The sequence below is a fragment of the Phocoena sinus genome, chromosome 18 (genome assembly GCF_008692025.1).
Source record: "Phocoena sinus isolate mPhoSin1 chromosome 18, mPhoSin1.pri, whole genome shotgun sequence".
In the NCBI taxonomy this organism is placed as follows: domain Eukaryota; kingdom Metazoa; phylum Chordata; class Mammalia; order Artiodactyla; family Phocoenidae; genus Phocoena; species Phocoena sinus.
The window spans coordinates 69,265,203-69,289,720 of NC_045780.1; the positions used below are offsets into that span (position 1 = coordinate 69,265,203).

Sequence of the window (24,518 nt, forward strand, 5' to 3'; positions counted from 1 at the left end):
GTTTAGGTCTTGGCTTAAACATACATTTCTCACAGAGGCATTCCTTGACTGTATGTGTTAGATTAAGGCCTCTACTGAATTTTCCCTTAATACCCTGTACTTCATTTACCACATTTAAAATTATTTGTTTACTTATCTATTCAGTAAATATTTAACAAGTGCACACTGTTTGTCTAATATTGTTTGAAGTGCTATGGATATAGGATATAGTAGGGATCAAAGCAGACCAAAACAAAAAAATATTCCTGCCCTCATTGAGCTTTTGCTATAGAAAAAGGAGACAAATAATAAATAATAAAATAAGAAACATAAGACAGGGAACGGGGAGAGGGAATGTTGGAGGGTAGGATACCTGTTGTTTGAATACCTCTTTTAAGTTCTTTTGCGTATATACTCAGGAGTAGAATTGCTGGGTCATATGATAAGTCTATGCTTAACTTTTTGAGGAACTTCCAGGCGTCCAAGCCTTTGTGTAATCGACTCCTCTTCAGTTTGGGTAAAACCTGTGATTCGCTTCTCTAACTAAGAGACTATGGCAAAGGGTGATGGCACGTCACTCCCTTAATTAAGTTACATTATATGGCAAAGGTGATGGAATATCACTGCGTTCACTTACGTTAATAGGGCAGAGTAATTGAGTGTCACTCCTGTGATTATGTTTTATCATAAAAGACTCCATTTTAGGAGACTAGAGAACAGATTCTAGGTGCTGGCTTGATGAAGGGAACAGCCATATTGAGGAAACCCACATGGCAGTGAACTGCAGACAGCTTCTGAGGATCTAAGTAAAGATGATCTCTATTCGAGAGCCAGCAAAACGGTGGGGCCCTCAGTCTTACAGCCTCAAGGAAATAAATTCTGCCAGTCACCTGAGTGAACTTGGATTTGTCCCCAGTTGAGCCTCCAAATGCAAATGCAGTCTGGCCCATACCTTGATTGCAGCCTTGAAAGGCCCTGAGCAGAGTATGACAAGTTTTTTCTTTATTAGGCTGTCAACTATTGGGTTTTAGTCCTTCTTTACATTCTCGTTTTAGAGAGTTTGGGTAGTGGTTTTATGAACCTTGGTCTATTCAGCCCTAATACTTCCGGTATAATTGTATTTTTTTTTTTTTTTTTTTCCTGAGCAAGAAATCTGGCCTTCTTGAGATCGTCAGTTTGGGCTTGGTTTAGTCACAAGGGTAGTGATGAGTCAGAGTCCAGATTAATTCTGTCTTGATGATTAGTAGCAGAGTCCTCAGGAGTTCAAGGACAAGGTCATTAGGAGAGCATTTGATCTGGGAATTCTGTTTGCATTGTAGATTCTTTCTTATGAAGTCAGTGTGTGTAGTGTCTCATAGGAGGAAGGAATGTTCCTTGAATAAAGGTTCAAAGGTGACAGTAGGGGGCTGGGACACGGGAAATGTGAGGAATATTAGAGATAACCATTATCTGAGTAATTTGTTGTCGCTGAGAGAGAGCTTCTGTAATGATGGAGGGATTTAAGTTTGATAGTATACTGCCAGTATCAATAAGTAATAATTAGTGAAATTTCTCCTTTTGAGTTGATGACTGAAATGGGTACTTGATTCGCTTTTGGAACATAGCCTGTTATATTTTTTTCCGTCATTTTCTTGGCTAATACAGAACAATTGTTTACTCATTGTTACTTCTGGTTGTAAAATCTGCAGGTGTCTTTATCAAAAGACTGATATTAATTTCTGGAGCGGGAGCATCTAATTTTATCTGTAAGGCCATTAGTTTATTCTGCACCTAGTAATGCAGAACACTAGGTGTTTGAGAGTTTGCTTCCCTGTTTTCCCCTAAGGTGTGCCTCTCAGATGAATCATTCATACCAAAAGCTGATGAAAGAGTCTATTATAATTCTAAACTATCCGTGGTGAAATTATGCCATCTAGAAAGATAAGAACATGAATTTGAGTTACAGATTTAATACATTTGAGGAGTAGTCTGACTTACAGCACAGGCATCCTGAGACAAACCTGTTTACGAAAGTCTTGCAGTGGCTTACCAAATAATGGTTGGCCATCTCTAACTGCAGACCTGACAGTGTGCAGTGCCTTGGTGGTTTAGGATTTGGAGGGGAGATCTCTTCCAGACTCAGACTCCCATGGACAAAAAAAATGAGTCAAGACAGGGGAAAATTTTCAAGGTTTTGATATGGGTTTCAAGGCAAATTTTGTCCTATTTGGATACCCTTGAAACCTTCTGAAGTCACTGGCTCCTGGACACATGAACATGAACTTATAGGTCCTATGCTTGTCTTCTTCCATATGAACTTTGTCTTATGGACTCAGAACAAAAAATGTTGAGGGGGCTTCCCTGGTGGCGCAGTGGTTGAGAGTCCACCTGCCGATGCAGGGGACGTGGGTTCATGCCCCGGTCCGGGAAGATCCCACATGCCGCGGAGCGGCTAGGCCTGTGAGCCATGGCCGCTGAGCCTGCGCATCCGGAGCCTGTGCTCCGCAACGGGAGAGGCCACAGCAGTGAGAGGCCCGCGTACTGCAAAAAAAAAAAAACAAAAACAAAAAAACAAAAAGAAATGTTGAGGATTTTTTGAAGCTCTCCCCAATGTGAGATTTTTCTCACCATTGTGGTTGGGGAGACCCCTGAGCGTGGGGGGCTCAGTGGGTATCAGAGGAGCACTGCAGTTTTTGAAGCTAGGATCTTGAACTGTGGCTTTTAGTAGGTCTTGAACTGATTCCAGTGGAACCTCCAAGATTGCTTCAAGGTGATGGTATCCTTTACTGTAGTAGGTAGTAAACTTGGTTTTGCTTGATCAACAGGTTTTTTTGGTTGTCTTTTCAGGGAGGCTGCATTTGACAATCTGCATTTGAATTTCCAACCTCGGTTAATTTGGAAAATAGGGAAAAGTAGAAAGTTGAAGAAAATAAATCCACTCTCTTGTCAGTGTTGTCTCCTGGTATGCCTTAGGTGATTTTTTAAGATCCTGTTACACTCTCAAATGATGATAGACTCTCATTACCTGTGTTAAGTATGGTATACAGTTCCTAACACCTCTTGTCTGAATTAATTTGTTAAACCACAACTGAACCTGCAGGATATAGTTTTCAGATAAGCATTTAAAAATGACTGTAAGGAATGCCCCTTCGTTTTTCAGACAAATGTTAATACTAGTTTTATTTATAGTTTGCTTTTAATTATTTCTGATATGAGACTACATTTTTTTTTCTGTTAAATTTGGTTACTTTAGAATCCTTGTGTAGTAATTCCACATTCATTTGGAACTTCACTACTTTTCACATTTTGTAGTTTAGATTTGTTAGGTAAAAGATTGCTTTTGGTGGTATCTATGCAGATAGAGGTTTGCTGATGCAGATAAATAGTGTAAATTTTTGGAATACCTTGTCGTTTTAGCAACTGCATTAAGCAATACTTTTGCATTGGAAGACTATGTGCTAATTATAGATAAGTCCATCTTTTAAAAATCCATGTTTTTTTTTCTCCCATTGATCTGTGGTATTTTTAAAGCAATTCTTTTTTTTTTTTTAACAATTCTTTTTCTTAGCAACTATAGTCTACTTTTTTTCCTCCAAGTACTTGAGTAAATTAATGTGGTTTCAGTTTGTTATATTTCTCCTTAAAACATTTGTTCCTTTTCCATTTGATGATTTTGAATGTTATTGGGACGTTATATGGAGATGGTTTCCCACATTCTTTTAAAACATTGTGTGTAGTACTTAAGGAGTCTTCTGGAACGGTTTCCTTTTGTCTTGTTCTTGAGTTACCCTTTTCATTAGAGAGAAACTAATGTTTTAAAGTGTCATTTAAAGTAGTCAAGTATTCAAGTAGTCATCTGGTATGAGTATTTGCCTTTCATTTTCTTCAGTATCTTATTAACTTGATCTCAGGAACTTGAGAGCAGAATGAATGAAGAGTGTTCTTCTGAAGCTGTTGGAAGACAGGGTTGGAATCCCAGCCCACTTGTTTAGCGAAAAATAACAAGCCGCAGACGCTGATTTCAAAGAGCTTCAAGTCCCCTTAGGTCCCCTTAGGGAGACCTACAGATAGGCAATTTAATACATTTTAATAATGTGAAGCTGAGAGTATGTTGGGCCCATGTAGGAGGGGCACCTACCCTAGTTTAAGGGCGTCGTGGCAGAACTTCCAATGGAAGGATATTTAAGGGATAACCTGAAGTCTGAGTAGTAGTGAGTTAGCTAAAAAGCAAGGGGAATTGATGGAGATGCAGCATTATGGTCAGTGAAAATATCTTGTGAAAGCTTGGAGCTGGGAGACCGTGAGAACTTTAGCAAACTGCAGGTATGCAAGTGTGAGGGGTTGTAGTTAAGACAGGGCTGGAGAGAGAATTAGGATCCAGATATGTATGACTTTGAATGCTATGCATCTGGATGTGGAGGTTATTTTTGTGCCTTTGGGAGCTTCTGAATGGTTTCATGCAGAAGAGTTATTTAACATGATAAAAATTGTGGAATTAGAAAACTTTTTGATTGTGATGTGGAAAATGGATTGGAGCAGTGCAAAACTTGAGGTTGGTAGACAAATTAGAATGCTCTTCCTTTAACCCAGACAAGAAATGTTAGGGGGCCTAAAATAAGGTATTAGGATGGAGCCAAGTAGATGGTATAGGGAGACACTGGAAGTTGAATCTGTAAGATTTTGTGATATTAGATGTCAGGTGTGAAGCAGAGGGAGGAATCAACAAAGATTAAATTGCTGCATTTGGTTCTAATACCTACCAGTTTACCAGGAAATTTATTAGACTTCTCTGAGTTTCTCGTGTTCTGTTTATAAATTATAAATTATGCAGTGTAGGTTTATAAATTATGTTTATAAATTTTATAAATTATGTAGTGTAGGTTTAAAGTAGTAATTGTTTTTATCACCTGATTAGCCAGATTTTAAACACTGCACTTTTGCTTTAGCAGAAAGAGCCAAATAATAACAACAAAAAACTAGTGTGAAGGGAATCATTTAAAAAACCAAAAAATCGGAAAGCTGTGTCCTAGTAATTAAAAAGTACAACATTAGACATCAGTATCCTTTTCTCCTGCTAAACTGAGAATAACTTTCCTGATGATGCTTCAAAGGCTTTATATTTTTGAAAAAGGGTTCAGTTATGTTTATTATGCTGTTTTACAATAAGAGAAACGTGTACTAAATTTTAGATTTGAAAATATCAATAAATTAAAAGAGTCTTCTGTTTGACCTGGAATTATCTGGAAAATAGAATCAGCTGGATCCTATCTCCTGAACCCAGGATTGTTGAAACTTTTGCTTTACTTTGTATATGAATGCAGAATAGTTTGAGGATGCTTTTTGTGTACAGATAGAGCTTTTACCCATAGTTGTCTTTTTTTTTGTTTTGATGTGGACCTTTTTTAAAGTCTTTATTGAATTTGTTACAGTATTGCTTCTGTTTTATGTTTTGGTTTTTTGGCCACTGAGGCATGCATGTGGGATCTTAGCTTCCAACCAGGGATTGAACCTGCACCCCCTGCACTGGAAGGCGAAGTCTTAACCACTGGACCGCCAGGGAAGCCCCATGCCCATTGTGTCTTGAAGCAATGATTTTTTTGTTTTCTTCAGAAACAGTCACTGATTTGTTCAGAACCAGCTGAGGAAAGTAAACTAAGTAGCTTCCCATACTGATGAGTAGCAGGACTCTCATCCAGTGAGTACAGAATTCAGGGTTGGTAAGTAGGCTGTATGTAGCAAGTGAGAAGGGAGAGGTGTGGCCTGAATTGTGGGTGGTGGAGCCAGTATTGGACACTACTGTCACTGTAGAAATAAATTGGGTGTTTAACATCAGGGAGGACTACTTGAATTTGCCTGTCTTTGTTATAGATTTTACTTCCCTTCCCTGCCCAAGAAGGACCCTGCTTACCAGCTGTAAAGAGTACTCGGATCATCTGATCCAGTGAAGGGCACTGGAGGTACAAGTGCACACTTTTTCAGTATTGTAGTGCCAGTATTAGTTCTGTATCATACAGGTTCAGAGAGTGAGTGATGACCACAGGATAGGACAACCAAGGGCAGGCAGGAAAGGAACAAACTTGATAGTTGGGGGTGCGGGCTGCCCATTTTATCACATATTGCCAACCTTAACTGAGTGCTTACTATTTGCCAGACTCTGTTCTAGTGTGTTTCAGCTGTTACTAATTTCATCTTCTTAATAACCCTATGAGATATTATGTCCATCTTACAGATGAGGAAACCTAATTCCATAGAGGCATACTGGTAGGTAATGCGTTCACTGTCACTGAGCCAGCATTGGAGCCTATGCCTTTGGGCTCCAGTATCTATGCTCTTAGCTGCTGGACTTTGCTGTCTCACAGGTGGGTGCTACAGACCATTAACAGATAAATTGGGCCTGCAGAAAAAGCATCCAAGTTTTTTAGCTCCTTTTTACATTGTTGTGATCTACTTATTTGGTTATAGCAGCATCACCTACCTCTCCCATCATACTCTCTATAAAACAGAATTTTTTACTGTTTTATTCTTCAGTTGGATGATAGAGCTCACTTAATGTAAGCTGTGCTGAAATAGAGGAGTAGAAGAAATGGTTACTGGTTCTGTTGGCTTCTTTCCTCTTTCTCCATTTCTTGAACTGCTGCTGTTTTAGAATTATGTAGCTTAATACTGTCCTGCAACCCTTTCCTCGTCAGATGATTGTTGGTCTTTTTCTTGTTGGTTCAATTTTTTTTTTTTTTTTACTACAAAAATTTTTTCTACCTATAGCCCTACAGGGAAGTTACACTGTGGGATGTGTCAGTGCCATTGAATTTGGAGCTATTGGGCTGGCCAAAAAGTTCGTTTGGGTTTTTCTGTAACGTTGCGCGGCAAAACCCGAATGAACTTTTTGGCCAACCCCAACACATAGGACCTTTTTATCTCTTTAAAAGTAGTTTTGTATATGTGCTGAAAGAACATATTGGAGCTAGGTATACTTAATAGTTTATTGTTGAAACTGATAATAGAGATTTTTAATGTCTAGTACATAATATATGCTCAATTAAATATTTTGGGATGAATGAATGACAAGTGAAAAATTAATTTTAAAGACAGTTTGATTTTACTTGGAAGGTCATTTAGTAGAATTTGCTTTTCATAGTAAGAAAACTTAAGCATACTGATTAGTTAAAACACAAGATTGTTTTGTGGCAGTTTATTGAAGTGTTGGATTTGTAGCAGCTAAAGAATTTTTAGAAGTTTTGCTTTGTGTAAACATGTATCTGTCTGTACACAGTCCATCCATAATATGTATATATAAATACGTATTACAATATTACTAATGAACTAACATTGCCTGTTAGTTTTTTCAAGGTAATGAACCTTTTAGATAGCAGTGTTTTTTCTCTCTGAGTACCTTTTGCAAATATACTATTACACGTTTGAAAGAAAAGACATGTTAAAAGTTTCCTTCTAGTCTTCTTATAATCCAGTCTCCATGAGCCAGCACTCTTCCTGTATTTTGTTCGCGAGGCACTAATTGTCCGCATTTGGCAGGTTTAACACTTCCTGACAGAGAGGCTATTAAGGGGAAGTATTCTCCAATAACTGTCACTGGCTTGAACAAAGAACCTTCAAACTCAATGTGTGGAAACCACTAACATTATTAAATGACCCTTTTCATGGATTTTTATCCCTTTAAGCTAAAATTTGGAGAATGTAAGGTCAGTGAAAACAGCAAGGTGTAATAAAGCAGTAAACCTTGATTTTTTGTGGGGGTAGAATGGAAAGTATAGATTTATCTCTGACTTGAAAACAATTGTTATTTGGAAAATCTCATTAGCAGATGTGACTGCTTGGAGTTAAAAAAAAAAAAAAAAAGACTTAAAACTGATGTTGCTTTCAGGACTGCTTTGAACTTAACAAGCACCTATTTGTGGAGCAGACTGGCTAATGAAAGGAAATTAAATTTTTCTGACAACTTCCCCTGCCAACCTCCTTATTCAGGGGATGTTATTAGGTACTGAAGACTTTTAAGGAAGATTTTTTTTTTTATTAGACATGAATGAAGCAGTTATAAACATCCCCCGCCCTCCCATTTTGGGGGAGGATGCTGACATGGTTACTCTACATTTTTAAAGTATTAGCTTAAAAGCTTAAAAAATACCAACCTTTACTTTGATATTTTAAAGTTATTTTTTAAAAATTCAGGCATTCTTACCAGCTGATGGTTTCAAAACATTATTGTCATTCCCTGTAATAGTTTAGTGTATGTCACTGAATTATTTAAAAAGTTAAATTTACTAGGATTTACTTGGACTTACAATCTTTTCAGCTTTCTCTTTACTGTTATCTGGGGGAAATGTCCTGTGTTGGACGTGTTAGGTGAGAATTAATGATGGTTTAGATTCAAGGGAAGTTTTGGTCCATTCAGTGGCATTGGTTGATATTTAGCAGTAAGTAATCCTTACATTCATAAACTTTTACCTTGTGCTGTTTTATTTATTTTTATTTTTAAAATTTTTATTGAAGTAGAGTTGATTTACAGTGTTACCTTGTACTGTTTTAGAATGCCTTTTCTTTCCTTGGCTTTTTGGAAGTTCCCCCCCCCCCCCCCACTAGATGGTTCATTGAATTTCAGGTTTTAATTTACATTAACAAGATGTAACTGGTAAAGATAAAATATGTACCCCCCAAAAAAAAGAAATAAAAAAGAAAAAGTAATGGAGATTACTAAAGGAATTTTTTGAGGGGAACAATTGGCAATTCCTATAGATACTAGAAATTTACTTTTTTGTTTCTGGAAAATCTGTTGATCTCCTCCCAAACAATAGAGAATCAACTCCCCCTGCTGACAGAATCAAGGAAAACATGACATATAAATATCAGAGACAGAAACAAGCTGGCTGTGGACAAGCTTTAATGATCTGATTTATGGTTCAGTATTGATTGTAAACATCTAAATTCTGCCGTTAAATTCCAGCAACTGCACCAAATCACTTGGCAATTCTGGTAGTGCTTCCTGCCAGCTCATTTCAAACTGCTTTGAGTTTCTTAATATAATAAGGATGAGGTAGAATTTACATTCCACTTATGGTATTAATTTTACATTTCTCTGAATAAAAAGAGTTAGAAGGTTGTAAAATTGAACATTAAATGAATCGGAGGAGGCAGTAGTGCAATATATGACTGCCCTAAAGACATTGTGCAATGGTTGATGGGATTAATGTTGGGTCTCATTTCCTGCTTTTACAGGATGCAGATGAAGCTGTCAGAATTGCAAGGGAAATTGGTAAGTTCTTAAATTAACTTTGGTAGGATTTCTATGTCTTTTAGCAGATATGGTTGAGTAAACATGTAATACGTAATTCCCGAAGAGCAAATAATAGTTTAATAGTTTCAGGTTTCTGATTACTTGTTCCTCTGGAAGAATTTATCAGCGGAATTACCATATTCTATTATTAAAGGGAACTTTAAAGAGTAATTTGACCTTAATTATAGTTCCTTTGTAAGAGAAAATCACTGGCTAATTAAAAGAAGGAATTGTCTTAATAGTTCTTGAGATTGGATGTAATGTAAATTTATATATATGTAGTTGAATGCAACTTACTAAAGGACATACGTGATTAACATGAAGATTTCATATTTGACAAGGCTCTTCAAGTTTTTACCTTTTCCTAAGAATTTAAATATCAACTTAAAAATCTTGCTAGGAAAGAGAAAATAGGATGTGAGAACAGAATATTCTAAATTGGAGTAAAAGGTAAACTGAAGGACGTTTTAATGACTGTTTTACTTGCCTGTTGTATGTATAATTATACTGGGGCAGTGCTCCCTGACTTTTTATTTTCAAAAATATTCCTGGCACTCTTGACATTGTATTTTCAATACCTGTTAATTAAGAAAATGCATGGGCATACTGTTATCATAGATTAGTAATGCTATTAAGTAATTTTACAGTTTTATTAATCATTTCATATTTGTTTACATTTGACAAAAATTTGTAGGTAGATGAGAGAAATTAGACAATGCTTGGTAGTTAGGAAATCACAGCATCTTAGCATTCCTGCACTGATGGGGCCAAGCTTTTCAGCATCCCACATTAACATTTCTTTAGTCCTGTTTTCTCTGATTATTTAGAATTATTTTATTCATTTGGAGAGCATTTACTTTGGCTGATTTGACTGATATAGATCCTGGACTTAAGACCAAGCCCTAGAAAATCTTATTTTATCTGACTATAACATCTCTTCATTAATCATTTCTTCGGGCTTCAAAAAGCATCAAAAAGCATCTCAGTACTTCTCAGGAAGAGTTGCTAGATTCTGAATATAGGTTGGACTACATGGAACTGATTTGTGGTTTATGTCTTTAAGAAAATCAAAAGCTTCTCTCTCTGGTTTGAAATCACTGCATTCCTCATAGCCTAAGAGGCTATAACATGTCTGCTGGCTTTTGAGGAGACTTTCCTAAAATAATTTTATTCTGTTGTGTAATTGTAAATGTCAAAAGTCATCTTTCTAGTTCTAGTTTAGATATTATTATCATCTGTATAACAGGACATAATAATGCTGTTATCACAATAGTATCTACATAAAAAGAACAGAATATTTGGAGGAATTTAGAGAAATAAGGGGTTAGGAGAAAATCTTGAATTCTGTTGGTGTGTCACAATTTTAATTATGAATCTTCAGCTCTTGAGAATTCCGTTTGTATAAGTGGCAGGTTGCTTTGCTTGCTCTTTTTTTGTCTTCCACTTTAAGGAAAAAAAAAATTGTGACCTTTAAAATAACCAGTGAATCATGGTGGGACTCTGATCAGTTCTCATCACCTGGCTTTTTCCTCCCTTACTATTTTAGTGCTGTACTTAACCACCCTCAACCCCCTTCAGTTTTTTACTTACTGAGTTTATCTAATTCAATTGAAGGCTCTTTTCTTTATATTTGGGCACATCCGTTATGGTCCTTCTTCTTTCCTGTCTTTCCTGTAGTTCTTCCCCAGTTGCTCCTTCTCATTCGTGAAATGAATGATCGCAATCATGGCTATTAAGTATAAGAGTGCTAGTGTTTTGCTTATGCTGAAAGAAAGGGAAGCCATAAAATTTGAGGTGAAGTAAAACATAATAAAGAACCAGGGTCATCAGCCTTATAAAGCTTTTGAAATTTCCCTGAAACCCCCTCTGAATCACTACTGAAACCTCCCATAAAACCTTTTCCCTCAAGTGCCAGCTTCTAAAATAAGTTAAATTACATATTATTAAAGTTTCTTGGTTTTCTGTATTGTTTGGTTGATTCATCAGTTTTCTACTAATTTTATTGAGATATATCACATTTTAACTACATTATGATTTTGATGACTTCTTGTGAGTTTGTCTGAGAGTTGAATTGAACATTGATTCCCTGGGAAAGTATGTTCCCAGTTCTAAACAACTGAATTATATAATCAGCCTTTGAACCTATCCATTTGTAGGTTGCGGATGGTCCATTTGTCATGCCTATTCACAGATTTCTCTGTTTTACTTCTTTCTGTGTTACATGGTGAAAATGAAATTGTCTTTTCTGTGGTTCCCTTCTCTCTCTCATCTGTACTTCTTTTCTGGAAACAGGGATCTGGGCTACCTAAGGAGGAAACTACCGGGTTGAGCATTGATGAATTAGGTGCCTTTTGCATAATAGTAGCTCTTGTTTATGGAGCATTTTTTCCATGTAGCAGGCACTTTGTGAATGTTATTTCTAATGCTAATTCTTGGGTTAATTATTTTCATTTACATTTAAGAAACTAAGGATTAGAAATGGTAAGTAATTTGCTCAAGGTCACAGAGCTACTGAGTGGTGGGCTACTTTAAATTTAGGGTCATTTAGCTCCAAAGAGCATGGATTTTTCAATATACTTTGGAAAACTAATGGTATTAGAGGTTGAGAGCTAAAATTTGAGTTACCACTTTGTGTAAAATAGTATAAGGCACTTAATCGTGTTATATGTGGAATTTAAGAATCAGACAGCACCTTATCATTGACAGGGTGAGAGACAGTTAAGACTTAATATGTTACTTCTATGTACTTGTTTTTTGGGCTTCCTTGTCTCCCTCATTCTCACTCCTGATTTTTTCCTTTTGACCTCTCTTAAGTTTAAAGATACAGGGCTATTGATCCCCAGTTTATCTTTAACCCCAGAGATAGGCAACAGCAATCAGTAAGCTTGATTTGCATTAAAGTTTGAGCTTTTTACTGGATCAAAGGTCCTTAATACAATCAAGCCAAAATTGATTCTTAAAAGGAAAAGAATTTGTAAATCTAAACCCTGTTCTTTAACAACTTCCAGATTACTCTGATTGTTTTCTTTTCTTCTGCCTGTCTTCCTTACAGTCACAAATCGTACCCAATTTAAGAAAAATTTTTTTGATCCTCAGATCCACCATACTCCAAACCTGCTTCTCCCACGGTTTCTACGTCTCGGTAGATGTCACTCCATTCACTCAGTGGCTAAAGCTAAAATCCAAGATCTATCCTGGTGCCTTTTCCCCTGTCATCCTATTGTCAGTCTATCAATAGATACTGTCACGTCTTCATTCAAAATATCTCCCATATTCACTACTCACTATCTTGACTACCAGCACTCTCCTCCAAACTACCATTGTTCTTGCAGGAACTATAATAGTTTTCCTACTTCTTTTCTTAAACACTTCAAAGCCATTCTTCACATAGCAGTCAGTGTGATATTTTAAAACTCTAAATAATACGGACACACCCCATCTCATCCCACCCAGTTGATCCCAGCTTTAAACCCGTTAATGACTTTCCGTTGCACTTAGATAAAATTAAAATTCCTTACTGTGACTACAAGCCCCAAATGATTTGACACCTGCCTTTCTCTCCAATCTCATTTTATACTACTCCCTTCCTTGCCTACCATACTTCAGTCACACTGGCTTTGTTTTTTTAAATTTATTTATTTTTGGCTGCTTTGGGTCTTTGTTGCTGCACATGGACTTTCTCTAGTTGTGGCGAGCGGGGGCTACTCTTCGTGGCTTCTCTTGTTGCAAAGCACGGGCTCTAGGCGCACGAGCTTCAGTAGTTGTGGCTCACGGGCTCTAGAGTGCAGGCTCAGTAGTTGTGGCGCACGGGCTTAGTTGCTCCGCGGCATGTGGGATCTTCCGGCACCAGGGCTCGAACCTGTGTCCCCTGCATTGGTAGGCGGATTCTTAACCACTGCGTCACCAGGAAGGTCCCTAAACTGGCTCTCTTGATTACATCAAACTTCAGGGCCTTAGAATAAGATTTTTTGGGGTGGGGTGGGAAGCCTGGAACACTCTTGCTGATATCTTCACATAGATGGCTCCTTGTAGCCTTTCATATCTTGGCTTAAATGTCATGTCTTCAAGAGAAGACACTCTAACATTACCACTCAGTAATTCTGTTTTATAACTATATTCCAAATCTCTGCAAAGTACTCATGCCTTTTGGATATTTTTCTTGTTTTTTAACTTTTTCCTCAATGTGTTATTTTGAAAATTTTAAATCATACAACATTTTGAAAGACTTTTACAATGTATACCTATATACCCAACACCAACACTCCACTATTAATCTTTTGCTAGGTTTGCTTTATCGCTTATCTATCCATTGGTTAATCCATTTTAATTTTGGTGCATTTCAAAGTACATTGCAAATATCAGGATGCATCCCCCTAAATACTTCAACATAGATGTCTTTAACTTAATTCAGTATTTGTATACAATTTGATTATCTTGAGGCAAAATTTATATACAGTAACATGAACAGGTCTGAAGTGTGTATTTGCTGATTTTGATATATGCATACCCACCCTGTGTAACCCAAAACCCCACTAAGACATTGGACATTACTGTCACCCCATAAAGTTCCCCCATACTCCTTCCATGTCAGTATCACCCCCTCAGATTTAGAGACAACCTGTTCTAAATTTTTATACTAATTATTTGATTTTTAAAAATTCAGATAAAATTTAAATAGTATAAAATCTGGCCTCTCAAAGTGTACAATTCAGTGTTTTTTAGTATATGCACAGGATTAATGAACCATCACCACAGGCTAATTCCAGAACATTTTCATTACCCCTAAAAGAAACTCTCTATCCATTAATATTCACTCCTTATTTCCTGGCCCCTGACAATCACCAATTTACTTTCTGTTTCTATGGATTTACCTATTGTGGATATTTCATATAAATGGAATCATAAAACATGTGACCTTTTGTATCTTTTATGTTTTCAAAGTTCATCCATGTTTTACTATATATCAATACTTCATTCCTTTTATGACCAAATAATATTCCAGTGTGTGTTTATACCACATTTTGTTTATCCATTCACCTGCGGATGGACATTGGGTTGTTTCCAGCTATTGACTATTGTAGGTAGTGCTGCTGTGAATGTGCATATACATGTATATGTGTGCATACCTGTTTTCAATTATTTTGGTATGTACCTCGTGTGGAATTGCTGGTTGTGATGGTAAATCTATGTTTAACTTTTTGAGGAACCTCCAAACTGTTTTCCACAGTGGCTGAATCATTTTACATTCCTACTAGCAATGTATGAGGTTTCCAATTTCTTCACATCCTTGCCAATACTTGTTACTTTCTTTTTTCTTTCTTTTTTTTTAAAAAAAATATTATGGCCATCCTAGTATGTGTGAAATGGTATCTCACTGTGCCAGACATTGGCAGAATGGATAAAAAACATGATCCAACTCTTTGCTGTCTATGAGAAACTCACTTTAGATCCAGAGACAGAAATACATTAAAAGCGAAAGGATGGAAAAAGATATCCCATGCAAATAGTAATCAAAGGAGAGCTGGGGTGGCTATACTAATATCAGACAAAACAGACTTAAACTAAAGCCTAAAACTGTCATAAGAGACAAAGACATTATACATTGATTATTTTAAACATATTGACTATTATAAACATCTATGCACCAAACTGCAGAGATGCAAAATATATGAGGTTAAACATTGACAGAATTGAAAGGAGAAATAGATTGTTCTACAATAATAGTTGGGGACTTCAGTAGTACAATTTAAATACTGGGTAGGATATCTACAGAGAAGATCAATAAAGAAGTAGAGATCTTAACACTTTAAACCAATGAGACCTTACTGATATATATATAGAACACTCTACCCAACAATAGAATACATATTTCTCTCAAGTAATTCTCTATTAAAAGGAAGAGTGAGGGCTTTCCTGGTGGTGCAGTGGTTGAGAGTCCGCCTGCCGATGCAGGGGACATGGGTTCGTGCCCCGGTCCGGGAAGATCCCATGTGCCGTGGAGCGGCTGGGCCCGTGAGCTGTGGCCACTGAACCTGTGCGTCCGGAGCCTGTGCTCCTCAACGGGAGAGGCCACAACAGTGAGAGGCCTGTGTACTGCAAAAAAAAAAAAAAAAAAAATCTAGAATTATTTTAAGTAAATTTAGTATGTGGTTGTTAATGACTATAGCTCATCAATTCATATAGGCTGTCCTTGGATTCACTAGGCAGGACTAAAGGAAGTTTTTAGGAATCTAAGATTTAAATGTATGAGAGTCTTTTCCTGAACCTTATTGCCTTCACACTAAGTGTTGACGTGATATCTTCACATTCTGTGCAAGTTATGCTCTCCCATATGCCTTGGCCTCTGACTCTGATAAGTGTATAGGAATTGCTTTGTCTCTTCTTCTCTGCCCTGGCTATTTTTTCCTTGTCCTTTGCCTCTTCTCATCTTCCTTTTGGCATGGTATAACGTTAAAAAAAGGTTGCTCTTTTTTTTTTTTTGTATAAAAGAACAAATTTTTCATGCTAAAGATGGATGGAAATACTTAGCTAAGCCCTGAAATCTTTTCTTTTATTTATTCATGCTGCTTAGAAAACTTTTCACATGTAGTGTATGACTTTGTGGTTAAAGATATATTGAGGAAGCCTTTGAAAAGATATTACAATTTATACCTTTTTCATAATCTTAAGTAACATTAATTCATTTTCCAATTTGGTCCTCAGTAGAAGACACATTTACTATCTATCTATCTATTTATTTATTTATGAGATTTATTAAGAAATGCCTAAGGTTGAAGAAAATGGTGTTAAAGTATTCTTTGTAAAATTCATTAAAGAATGAGGTTTTTATTTTGCAGTTTTCCTATTACTGAAGTAATGCAGTCATTTAAGGTTAGAATGATAGTCCCTGGGAGTTGGGAACGTGTATTCCGTGTCCCTTCTTTCCCATTGTCACTTGGGTACTTACATTTTCTTTTATTACTCCAGTATATGCATTTTGGGTTTAAGCATGATTTCACAAGTTCTCTCTCTGTATTTTACCATGTCATATTTGTTTCCACTGCCTCCCTCTCTTTCTTTTATTGTAGTTCATTCTTGCATGCCTTTTCTTTTTTCTGTTACTCTATTGCAAAAGGCTCTGCGTAGTGTTCGGACACTAATGTGAAGACATTAAGACTGGTTTTTGTTTGGAAACTTTCTGTCTGTGAACCCATTCTGCTCTAATCTGTACACTGACGTGTGCTTGATTTCTGATCCCTGGATCAGAGTTAGGGATCTAGTATTTTTTATTTGCCTGAATAGAGGGAAATAGGTAGACCAGATCAGTTTTTCCCAAAAAAAATGTAATTGCCTTTCTTTGCCATATTAAAACAAAATACTGTTATGTATTGGTTTACTTTCTTATAACACAGCTTGATTATATCTTTATGTGTATAATGTTAGTTCATTCTTATTTAAACTCAGTGTATTTATATAGTTATTTATATATTTACGTGTGCATGGCTGTCTTAGGAAAGGCAAAATATCCTGTGTCCACTTCACCCTTCTTCATTTTCCAGTGGTTAAAAACTCAGTGATAATAAATATCACCTACACATACCTTTGTTAGAGGTTGTGTATATCTGTGGTAGTAGTAGATACAAATAATTCATAGTTGGACTGCAACACATATATGTTGACATTCTAGCTACTGGATAATTATGGACCGCAGATAGATACAGATATGCATCACCTCAGTCTGAAGTGTGCTAAACCAAAGTTATACCAAAACTAAATTGATAATGATAAAACTAAACGAACTATATAACTAATTTGTAATTAAAAGACAACAGTAAAAAGTGGAAAATTATGACCAAATAAACACAACATGGGAAATGCATTGATGATGGAATTTATTTTCCCAAATTGCTTGGAACTATCTCTTTGTATTCACAATAGGAACTTTTCAGCGTAGCCAAGTGTTGCATGACAGCCAAATTGCCCAGTAGATTTTGAATTACATTTCCTCGGAAAACTTAGTAATGTGCTAATTTTTATTTGAGTCTATGCAATTGTCATTAGTTTATCAGAGTTCCAGTATTTCATATTTTTATTGCCCTTCGCATGTGACTTTAAACAACAAAAATTTACATTTTCTTTATCCTACATGTTTACTTCCCATTGGTAAGACTGTGGGGTGGGGAGGAGTTCTGTGCCATCTGAAACGGCCTGGATCACAGAGGCAGGAAGTAGAGGGGTCTCGATTTTGATCAGCAGTGAGGCTTTCTCTGTGGCTCAGCATTCACTATTATATTGCGTTATGTGGTTTTTCCATTTGCATATCACTGTCAGCATTTCCTAAATCTTGAATTCATCAGCTTTTCTCCATTTATCCTACTGTTGTCTTTGTTTAAGCTAGTGTCATCTCTTGCCTAGATCACTGTAATAGCCTTCCAAATGTGCTCCTCTGCCACAGATTGGATACCTGTCTTAGAAGCAGACTCTGGAATTTTATTGGGGGTATTTTTGGGACCAACACATGTGAGGGAGTGAAAGAAACTGGATTGAAGAAGTTGAATTGAGTTGAGATGCAGACTCAACAAAGGCCTTAGCTAATCCTGGGGAGAATTCTGCATACTGGTTGGTCTTTTATAGTTGTCTCAAGTTGGGCATATCTTGGTTGTTTCTAGGTTTTGGCAATTATGAATAGAGGAGCTATAAACATTTGTGCACAAGTTTTTGTGTGGACATAAATTTTCAACTCAGTTGGGTAAGTATCTAGGACTACAACTGCTGGGTCACGTGGTAAGACTATATTTAGCTTTAGGTAGGATCACTTTTCATTCCCACCATCCGAGAGTAAGTTTCCTGTTGCTCTGCATCTTTGATAGCATTTGGTGTTGTCAGTATTTTGGATATTAGCCATTCTAATAGGTGTGTAGTAGTATCTCATTGTTGTTTCAATTTGGATTTCCCTGATGACATAGGATGTTGAAGATCTTTTCATAGGCTTATTTGAGTTTTAAGAGCTCTGTATATTTTAGATATAAATTCTCTATCAGATATGTTTTACAGATATTTTCTCTTAGGCTGTGACTTGGGTCTGCATTCTCTTAAGAGTGTTTTTGCAGAGCAGAAGTGTTTATTTTTAATGAAGTCCAATTTATCAATGTTTTTCTTTCATGGATTGTACTTTTGGTGTTGTCTGTAAAAACTTATTGCCAAACCAAAGGTCACCTAGATTTTCTCTTATTTATTTTCTAGACATTTTATTGTTTAGCATTGTATAGTTGGGTCTACAATCCGCTTTGAGTTAACTTTTGTGAAATGTATAAGGACTGTGTCTAGATTCATTTTTTTGCCTATGGATGTCCAGTTGTTCTAGTACCATTTGTTGAAGAGACTGTCCTTTCTCCATTGAGCTGCTTTTGCTTTCTTGTCAAGGATCAGTCGACTGTATTTGTGTGGGTTTATTTCCAGGCTTTTTATGCTATTCCACTGATTGATTTGTCTGTTCTTTTACCAATATCATGGTGATTTTATTACTTAGCTTTATAGTAAGTCTTGAAGTTGGGTAATGTCAGTCTTTCATGTTTGTTACCCTCTTTTAATATTGTGTTGGCCATTATGGGTCTCTTGCTTTTCTATATAAATGTTAAAGTCTTTTTGTTGATATACACAAAATAACATGCTGGGATTTTGGTTGGGATTGCATTGAATCTATAGATCAGTTTGGGGAGAATTGGTATCTCAACAATATTGAGTCTTCCTATCCATGCACGTGGAATCTTTCTCCATTTATTTAGGTCTTCCTTAATTTCATTTATCAGCGTTTTGTAGTTTTCCACATATAGATACTGTACATATTTTGTTAGATTTATGCCTAAGTATTTTATTTTGGAGGGGGCTAATGTAAATGGTATGGTGTTTTTATTTTTATTTTGTATTATTTTGTTTTTGCGGTACGCGGGCCTCTCACCGCCACGGCCTCTCCTGCTGCGGAGCACAGGCTCCGGACGCGCAGGCCCAGCGGCCACGGCTCACGGGCCCAGCCGCTCCGTGGCACGCAGGATCCTCCCGGACCGGGGCATGAACCCGTGTCCCCTGTATCAGCAGGCGGACTCCCAACCACTGTGCCACCAGGGAAGCCCGGTATGGTGTTTTTAACTTCAAGTTTTAATTGCTGGTATTTGGGAATGCAGTCAACTTTTGTACGTTAACCTTGTGTCCTGCAACTTGGCTATAATCACAATAGTTTTAGAAGATTTGTTTTGGTGGTGGTCGTTGTTGATTCTTTGAGATTTTCTTCATAGACAGTTTTATTTCCTGCTAATGAAGTTGTATTTCTTTCTTCCCAATTTGTTTACCTTTTTCTTGTCTTATTGCATAAGGTAGGTCCTGTAGTAAGATACTGAATAGGAGTGGTAAGAAAGGACATCCTTACCTTGTTCCTGATCTTAGGGAGAAAGCATCTAGATTCTCACCATTAAGTATGAGGTTAGCTGTAGGTATTTTGTAGATGTTCTTTATGAAGTCTAAGAAGTTTCCTTCTATTCCTAGCTTGCTGAACTCAATGACTGTTGGATTTTGTGAAATGCCTTTTCTGCATCTGCTGATATGGTCATATAGTTTTTCTTCTTTAACCTATTGATGAGGGAGATTAACTGGTTTTTGAACGTGGAACTAGCCTTGCATACCTGGCATAAATCCCATTTGGTCATGGTATAATTCTTTCTGTACACTGTTGCATTTTTCTTTTCAGTCATTTTATTTTTAAACCTGGAAATTCCATTTTTAATTTCTAAATATTTTCAGTTTCTCTCCTCATCATGATCTTTCTCCTTTAACTCTGTTCCCATGCTTATAGTGTTTGTAATGACTGTAATTTGTAATAGGATTGTAATAGCTGTTTTAAGGTTCTTCATTTCTGGGTTTGTTTCTGTTGACTATTTTCGTTCTGTGTGGATCACATTTTGCCTCCAAACATGTCTCTTAATTTTTTATTGGATTGTAGACATTGTAAATGTTAAATACTGTATTTGGATTTTCTCATTTCTGTTTAAAAGATGTTCAAGTTTATTTTGTTTGATAGATAAGTTAATTGATGTTCAGATTGATACCTGTTAGACTTTTTTTTAAAGCTTTCTTAGGGCAAGTCTAACATACCTTTTTTGTGGTATTCTAATTCAACAAGTATATGTTAGGCTATCTCTCTTTACCTTCTACACTTCCTATCTGTGAGTTCATAATTTCTATTTCATTATACATCTGTGGTTCTTACATGTATGGCTTATTCATCCATGTAAACCCTTAGCGTTTTAGGCAGGAGAGAGAGGTGATCCTATATTTATTTATTTTATATATATATATATTTTTTATATATATATTTATTAAAGAAATTTTGCTGACCTCTTTGTAGTTTGATGGGACCAACTGTACTGGTAGGGGGCTCTGTTAGGAGGCTACTACAGGAGTCCTATGAAGAGATTTGGTAGTTTGTATTAAGTACAGTGATAATGGAGATAAAATTGGAGAAATTGGACTTGTTAAAAATAAAGACTTCATAAGAGTTGCATACCATCCAGCGGTTGTACTCCTAGACATATGCTCCAGGAACCTCTTGCCCAGTATTCCAAGCAACGCCTACAAAAATATTCATGGGAGCATTGTGTGTATAGATCTGAATGTTCACTCACAGTAAAATGAATAATGCTTCAGTATGCTTATACCGTGAAATATTTCACATCAGTAAAAATAAATGATTTGCAACTACTGAAATTAATTAGTACATTTACTTAGTGATTATTATTTTTCATGTTATTCTTCAGGCACTCTTTTAGCTACCGGAGAAGCAAAACTGAGGAAGGCAAAAAAACTGTATCTTCATTTTTTAAACTCATTTTACTTCAAACAATGTAGAAATTAGTTAAAGCAAGAATCATTAATGTTTATTATTACTATTGGTTGAAATATTGAGTATAGGATATTCACAGTTTCCAGGTCTCCAGTCTACAGATCATTTGTTAATTGCAAATGGAAAATGTTATTTCATGAGGAAATTTAATGGACACCATCTTATCAAGTAGTCAAACCTAATTTTATGAGGAAAAGGACAAATGGACTTTTTTTTTTCCTTTGCTTTCTTGTGTAATTTAAGACTGAGGGTATAGCCTCAGCTGTAGAGTATTAAATTTAAAAAAAAATTCTGACTCTAATAATGAGAAAACAATCAGGTAAATTCAAATTGTGGACCACTCTATACAAAAACCACCTTGGATTTTTCAAAACTTCCCCTCCCCCAACCCAAAAAGGTAAGTGAACTGTTTTGCATTAAAGGAGAGTAAAGGAATATAACAAATATTAATATAATGCATAATACTTGTATTTATAATTTTCATCTGGGGATTTCCTTCCTGTCTGTCTTAGGCTTTTTCTCCCCTGATTTTTTGGTTTTCTCTTCTGACGTTCCATTATCAGAGCCTGTTCTGCCCATCTAGAGGACTGTTTTACTCTCTGAAACAACTTTCATTTCCTTTTGCTTTGAACCTTTTCTTTAGGGAAATAAAGACCTTGTATAAGTGTTTCCCAATTGTTTTTTTTTTTAAATTAATTAATTAATTTATTTTTGGCTGCGCTGGGTCTTTGTTGCTGTGCGCGGGCTTTTCTCCAGTTGCGGCGAGCGGGGGCTGCTCTTCATTGCGCTGCGCGGGCTTCTCATTGCAGTGGCTTCTCTTGTTGTGGAGCACGGGCTCTAGGCGCGCGGGCTTCAGTAGTTGTGGCATTCAGGCTCAGTAGTTATGGCTTGCAGGCTCTAGAGTGCAGGCTCAGTAGTTGTGGCGCACGGGCTTAGTTGCTCCGTGGCATGTAGGATCCTCCCGGACCAGGTCTCAAACCCGTGTCCCCTGCACTGGCAGGCGGATTCTTAACCACTGTGCCACCAGGGAAGTCCCCTAATTATTTTTAAAAGAAGACCAAAAAAAAAAAAAAAATCACAACTTCTGTTTGACCCTTGAGAGATTTCTGGTTAGTGCCACCAAATTAGGAATTAGGACATTTCCCAAGAAATATTTCACTTTTTCCTTCTTTTTACTTTTCCTTCTCCATCAGTCATTATAGTCTATGAAATTTTTATTCAGGAAACTGTAGGTGAAAAAACTACCTAAGATTATTATATTACTCATGATTTTTATATCATTAAGATGTCATTTCATCAGCCTTTAAGTTATCAGTTTATGCCACCCTGTATAGGAGCAGGTTTTGCTTGAAGGGGGTTGGGTGGGGGGGGGTTATGTAGTGTGTGTCTTGTATAGCTCAACATGGTGCTGTTAGTTGGTCAAGAAAAATTGTTTTTTTAGGCTTGGAATCCATAACTGTCACTAAATGGGAAAGCACCTAAGCTCCTAGAGGCTTCCTTTATTCCCCTGTCATCCATATCCTAACTATCAACACGGCATGCTGACTCTACCTCTGAAACAACCTTCAAGTCTCTATCTTTCTCTCTCTTTCTCTGTATCTACAGCCAAGTCCAGGTTACAGCTCGCTCTCTGCTGGACCACCACAAAGCTTCCTAATCAGTCTCCTTTCTCGCATCTTCGCCCTTTTTCTTTCTTTCTTTCTTTTTTTTTTTTTTGCAGTACGTGGGCCTCTCACCGCTGCGGCCTCTCCCGCCGCGGAGCACGGGCTCTGGATGAGCAGGCCCAGCGGCCATGGCCCACGGGCCCAGCCGCTCCGTGGCATGCGGGATCCTACCAGACTAAGGCACAAATCCGCGTCCCCTGCATAGGCAGGCGGACTCTCAACCACTGCGCCACCAGGGAAGCCCTATTCGCCCTTTTTCAATTCATACCTTGCAGAGCAGCCAAAGTGATCTTAAAAAATTAGGACTACATTAGGTCGATGTCCTCTCCTATATAACCTTTCCAACTTGTTCCTTCTGTCAGGAATATTCTGCCGTCATTGATTTTTCAGAGGACTTGCTCTAGCTTGTCAATTTAAGTCTCAGTTTAAATATCAGTTTTCTCAGAGAAGCCGTTTCAGGGAAAAGTAACATTAATCATTCTGTATCACATCCCTCTGTTGTTTTTATTGTAGTAACTATCACTACTTAATGTGTTTCACACACACACAAACACTTAGGTGCATGTATATTTACATATAGTTCTCTACTAGATACCAAATATAGTAAGTGCCACAAGAGCAGATAATTTTCTGAATTGTTCATCTTTGTATCCCCTGGAGCCAAATTTGTGTTTGGCACAAAGTATTTATTCAGTGAATATTTTTGAGTTGATGAATGAGAATTTGATGGTAGAGTTAGAAAGAGGATTGCTGCTTATGGTAGAAAGTAAGACGTACTGATTGCTGGGAGGAAAGGAAACCAGAGAACTTATCTTGTCCTGCAGTTAAACCTGCCCTTCCTTGAAGGTTGAGTACAGAAAAGTAGGAATAGAAACCTTTTAGTACTTTGGTACTAAGTTTTTGTTTTGTTTTTTTTTGCGGTACGCGGGCCTCTCACCGCTGTGGCCTCTCCCATTGCGGAGCACAGGCTCCGGACGTGCAGGCCCAGCGGCCATGGCTCACAGGCCCAGCTGCTCCGCAGCATGCGGGATCCTCCCGGACTGGGGCACGAACCCGTGTCCCCTGCATTGGCAGGCGGACTCCCAACCACTGCACCACCAGGGTAGCCCTAAGTTTCTGTTTAAAGAAAAAAAAAAAATTTTAACATTTTTCTCACATAGTACTTAGTAGATATCTTTTTGGAAGCATCATGCAGAAGGGAAATAAGGAATGGAGACTTTGTGCATGTTGGAGTTGGGGTGTTAGAAGGAGTGGGGCATGTATCTCTGGGTCTGGGAGGGGAGGTCAGGTAGTGGGGAGTAGGCGTTCAATGAGAGGATGGTAAAGGTGAGGAAATATCTGTGAACAGCACTAGGACCTGTGGGTTTTTTTTTTTTTTTTTTTTTTTTTTTAAGCCATCTTATCATACCAGGAGATTCATCTCCTTTTAAAAACCTTGGAGAATTTTGTTTTGTTATGATAAGGTTGTTCTGTTTCAAACATATGTCAACTGAAGAATATAAAATTAAAGAAATGTGTTCTAGACAAAAGTTGAACAGAGGAGTAAGTACTCCAGTGGATTAAAAAAAAAAATGTGAGAGAACATTAGTGGATATTTCATACCCAGGCTGGGAAAAGAGAGGAAGCAATAGCCATCAACTTGATCATTTCTGATTTTTTCTGGGATTGTCAACTTTTGACTGAATCTTTTTTTTTTCCTTTTTCGTCCAGTTCCTGGCACCCCATGGCTTACCCTAAT

At 37.1% G+C, this 24,518-nt stretch overlaps 1 protein-coding gene across 3 annotated transcripts in view; it reads left to right on the plus strand.

Annotated features, from left to right (window-relative positions):
- PCCA (propionyl-CoA carboxylase subunit alpha) overlaps positions 1–24,518 on the plus strand; it is a 355,051-nt gene that overhangs the window by 99,366 nt on the left and 231,167 nt on the right. For all 3 annotated transcript variants that reach the window (XR_004346661.1, XM_032611119.1, XM_032611120.1), the window contains one exon: positions 9,187–9,223. Coding sequence is in view for 2 of the 3 variants with exons in the window: in XM_032611119.1 (XP_032467010.1) it covers positions 9,187–9,223 (37 nt within the window). In the remaining variant the exon portion in view is untranslated. The remainder of the gene's footprint in view (positions 1–9,186; positions 9,224–24,518) is intronic.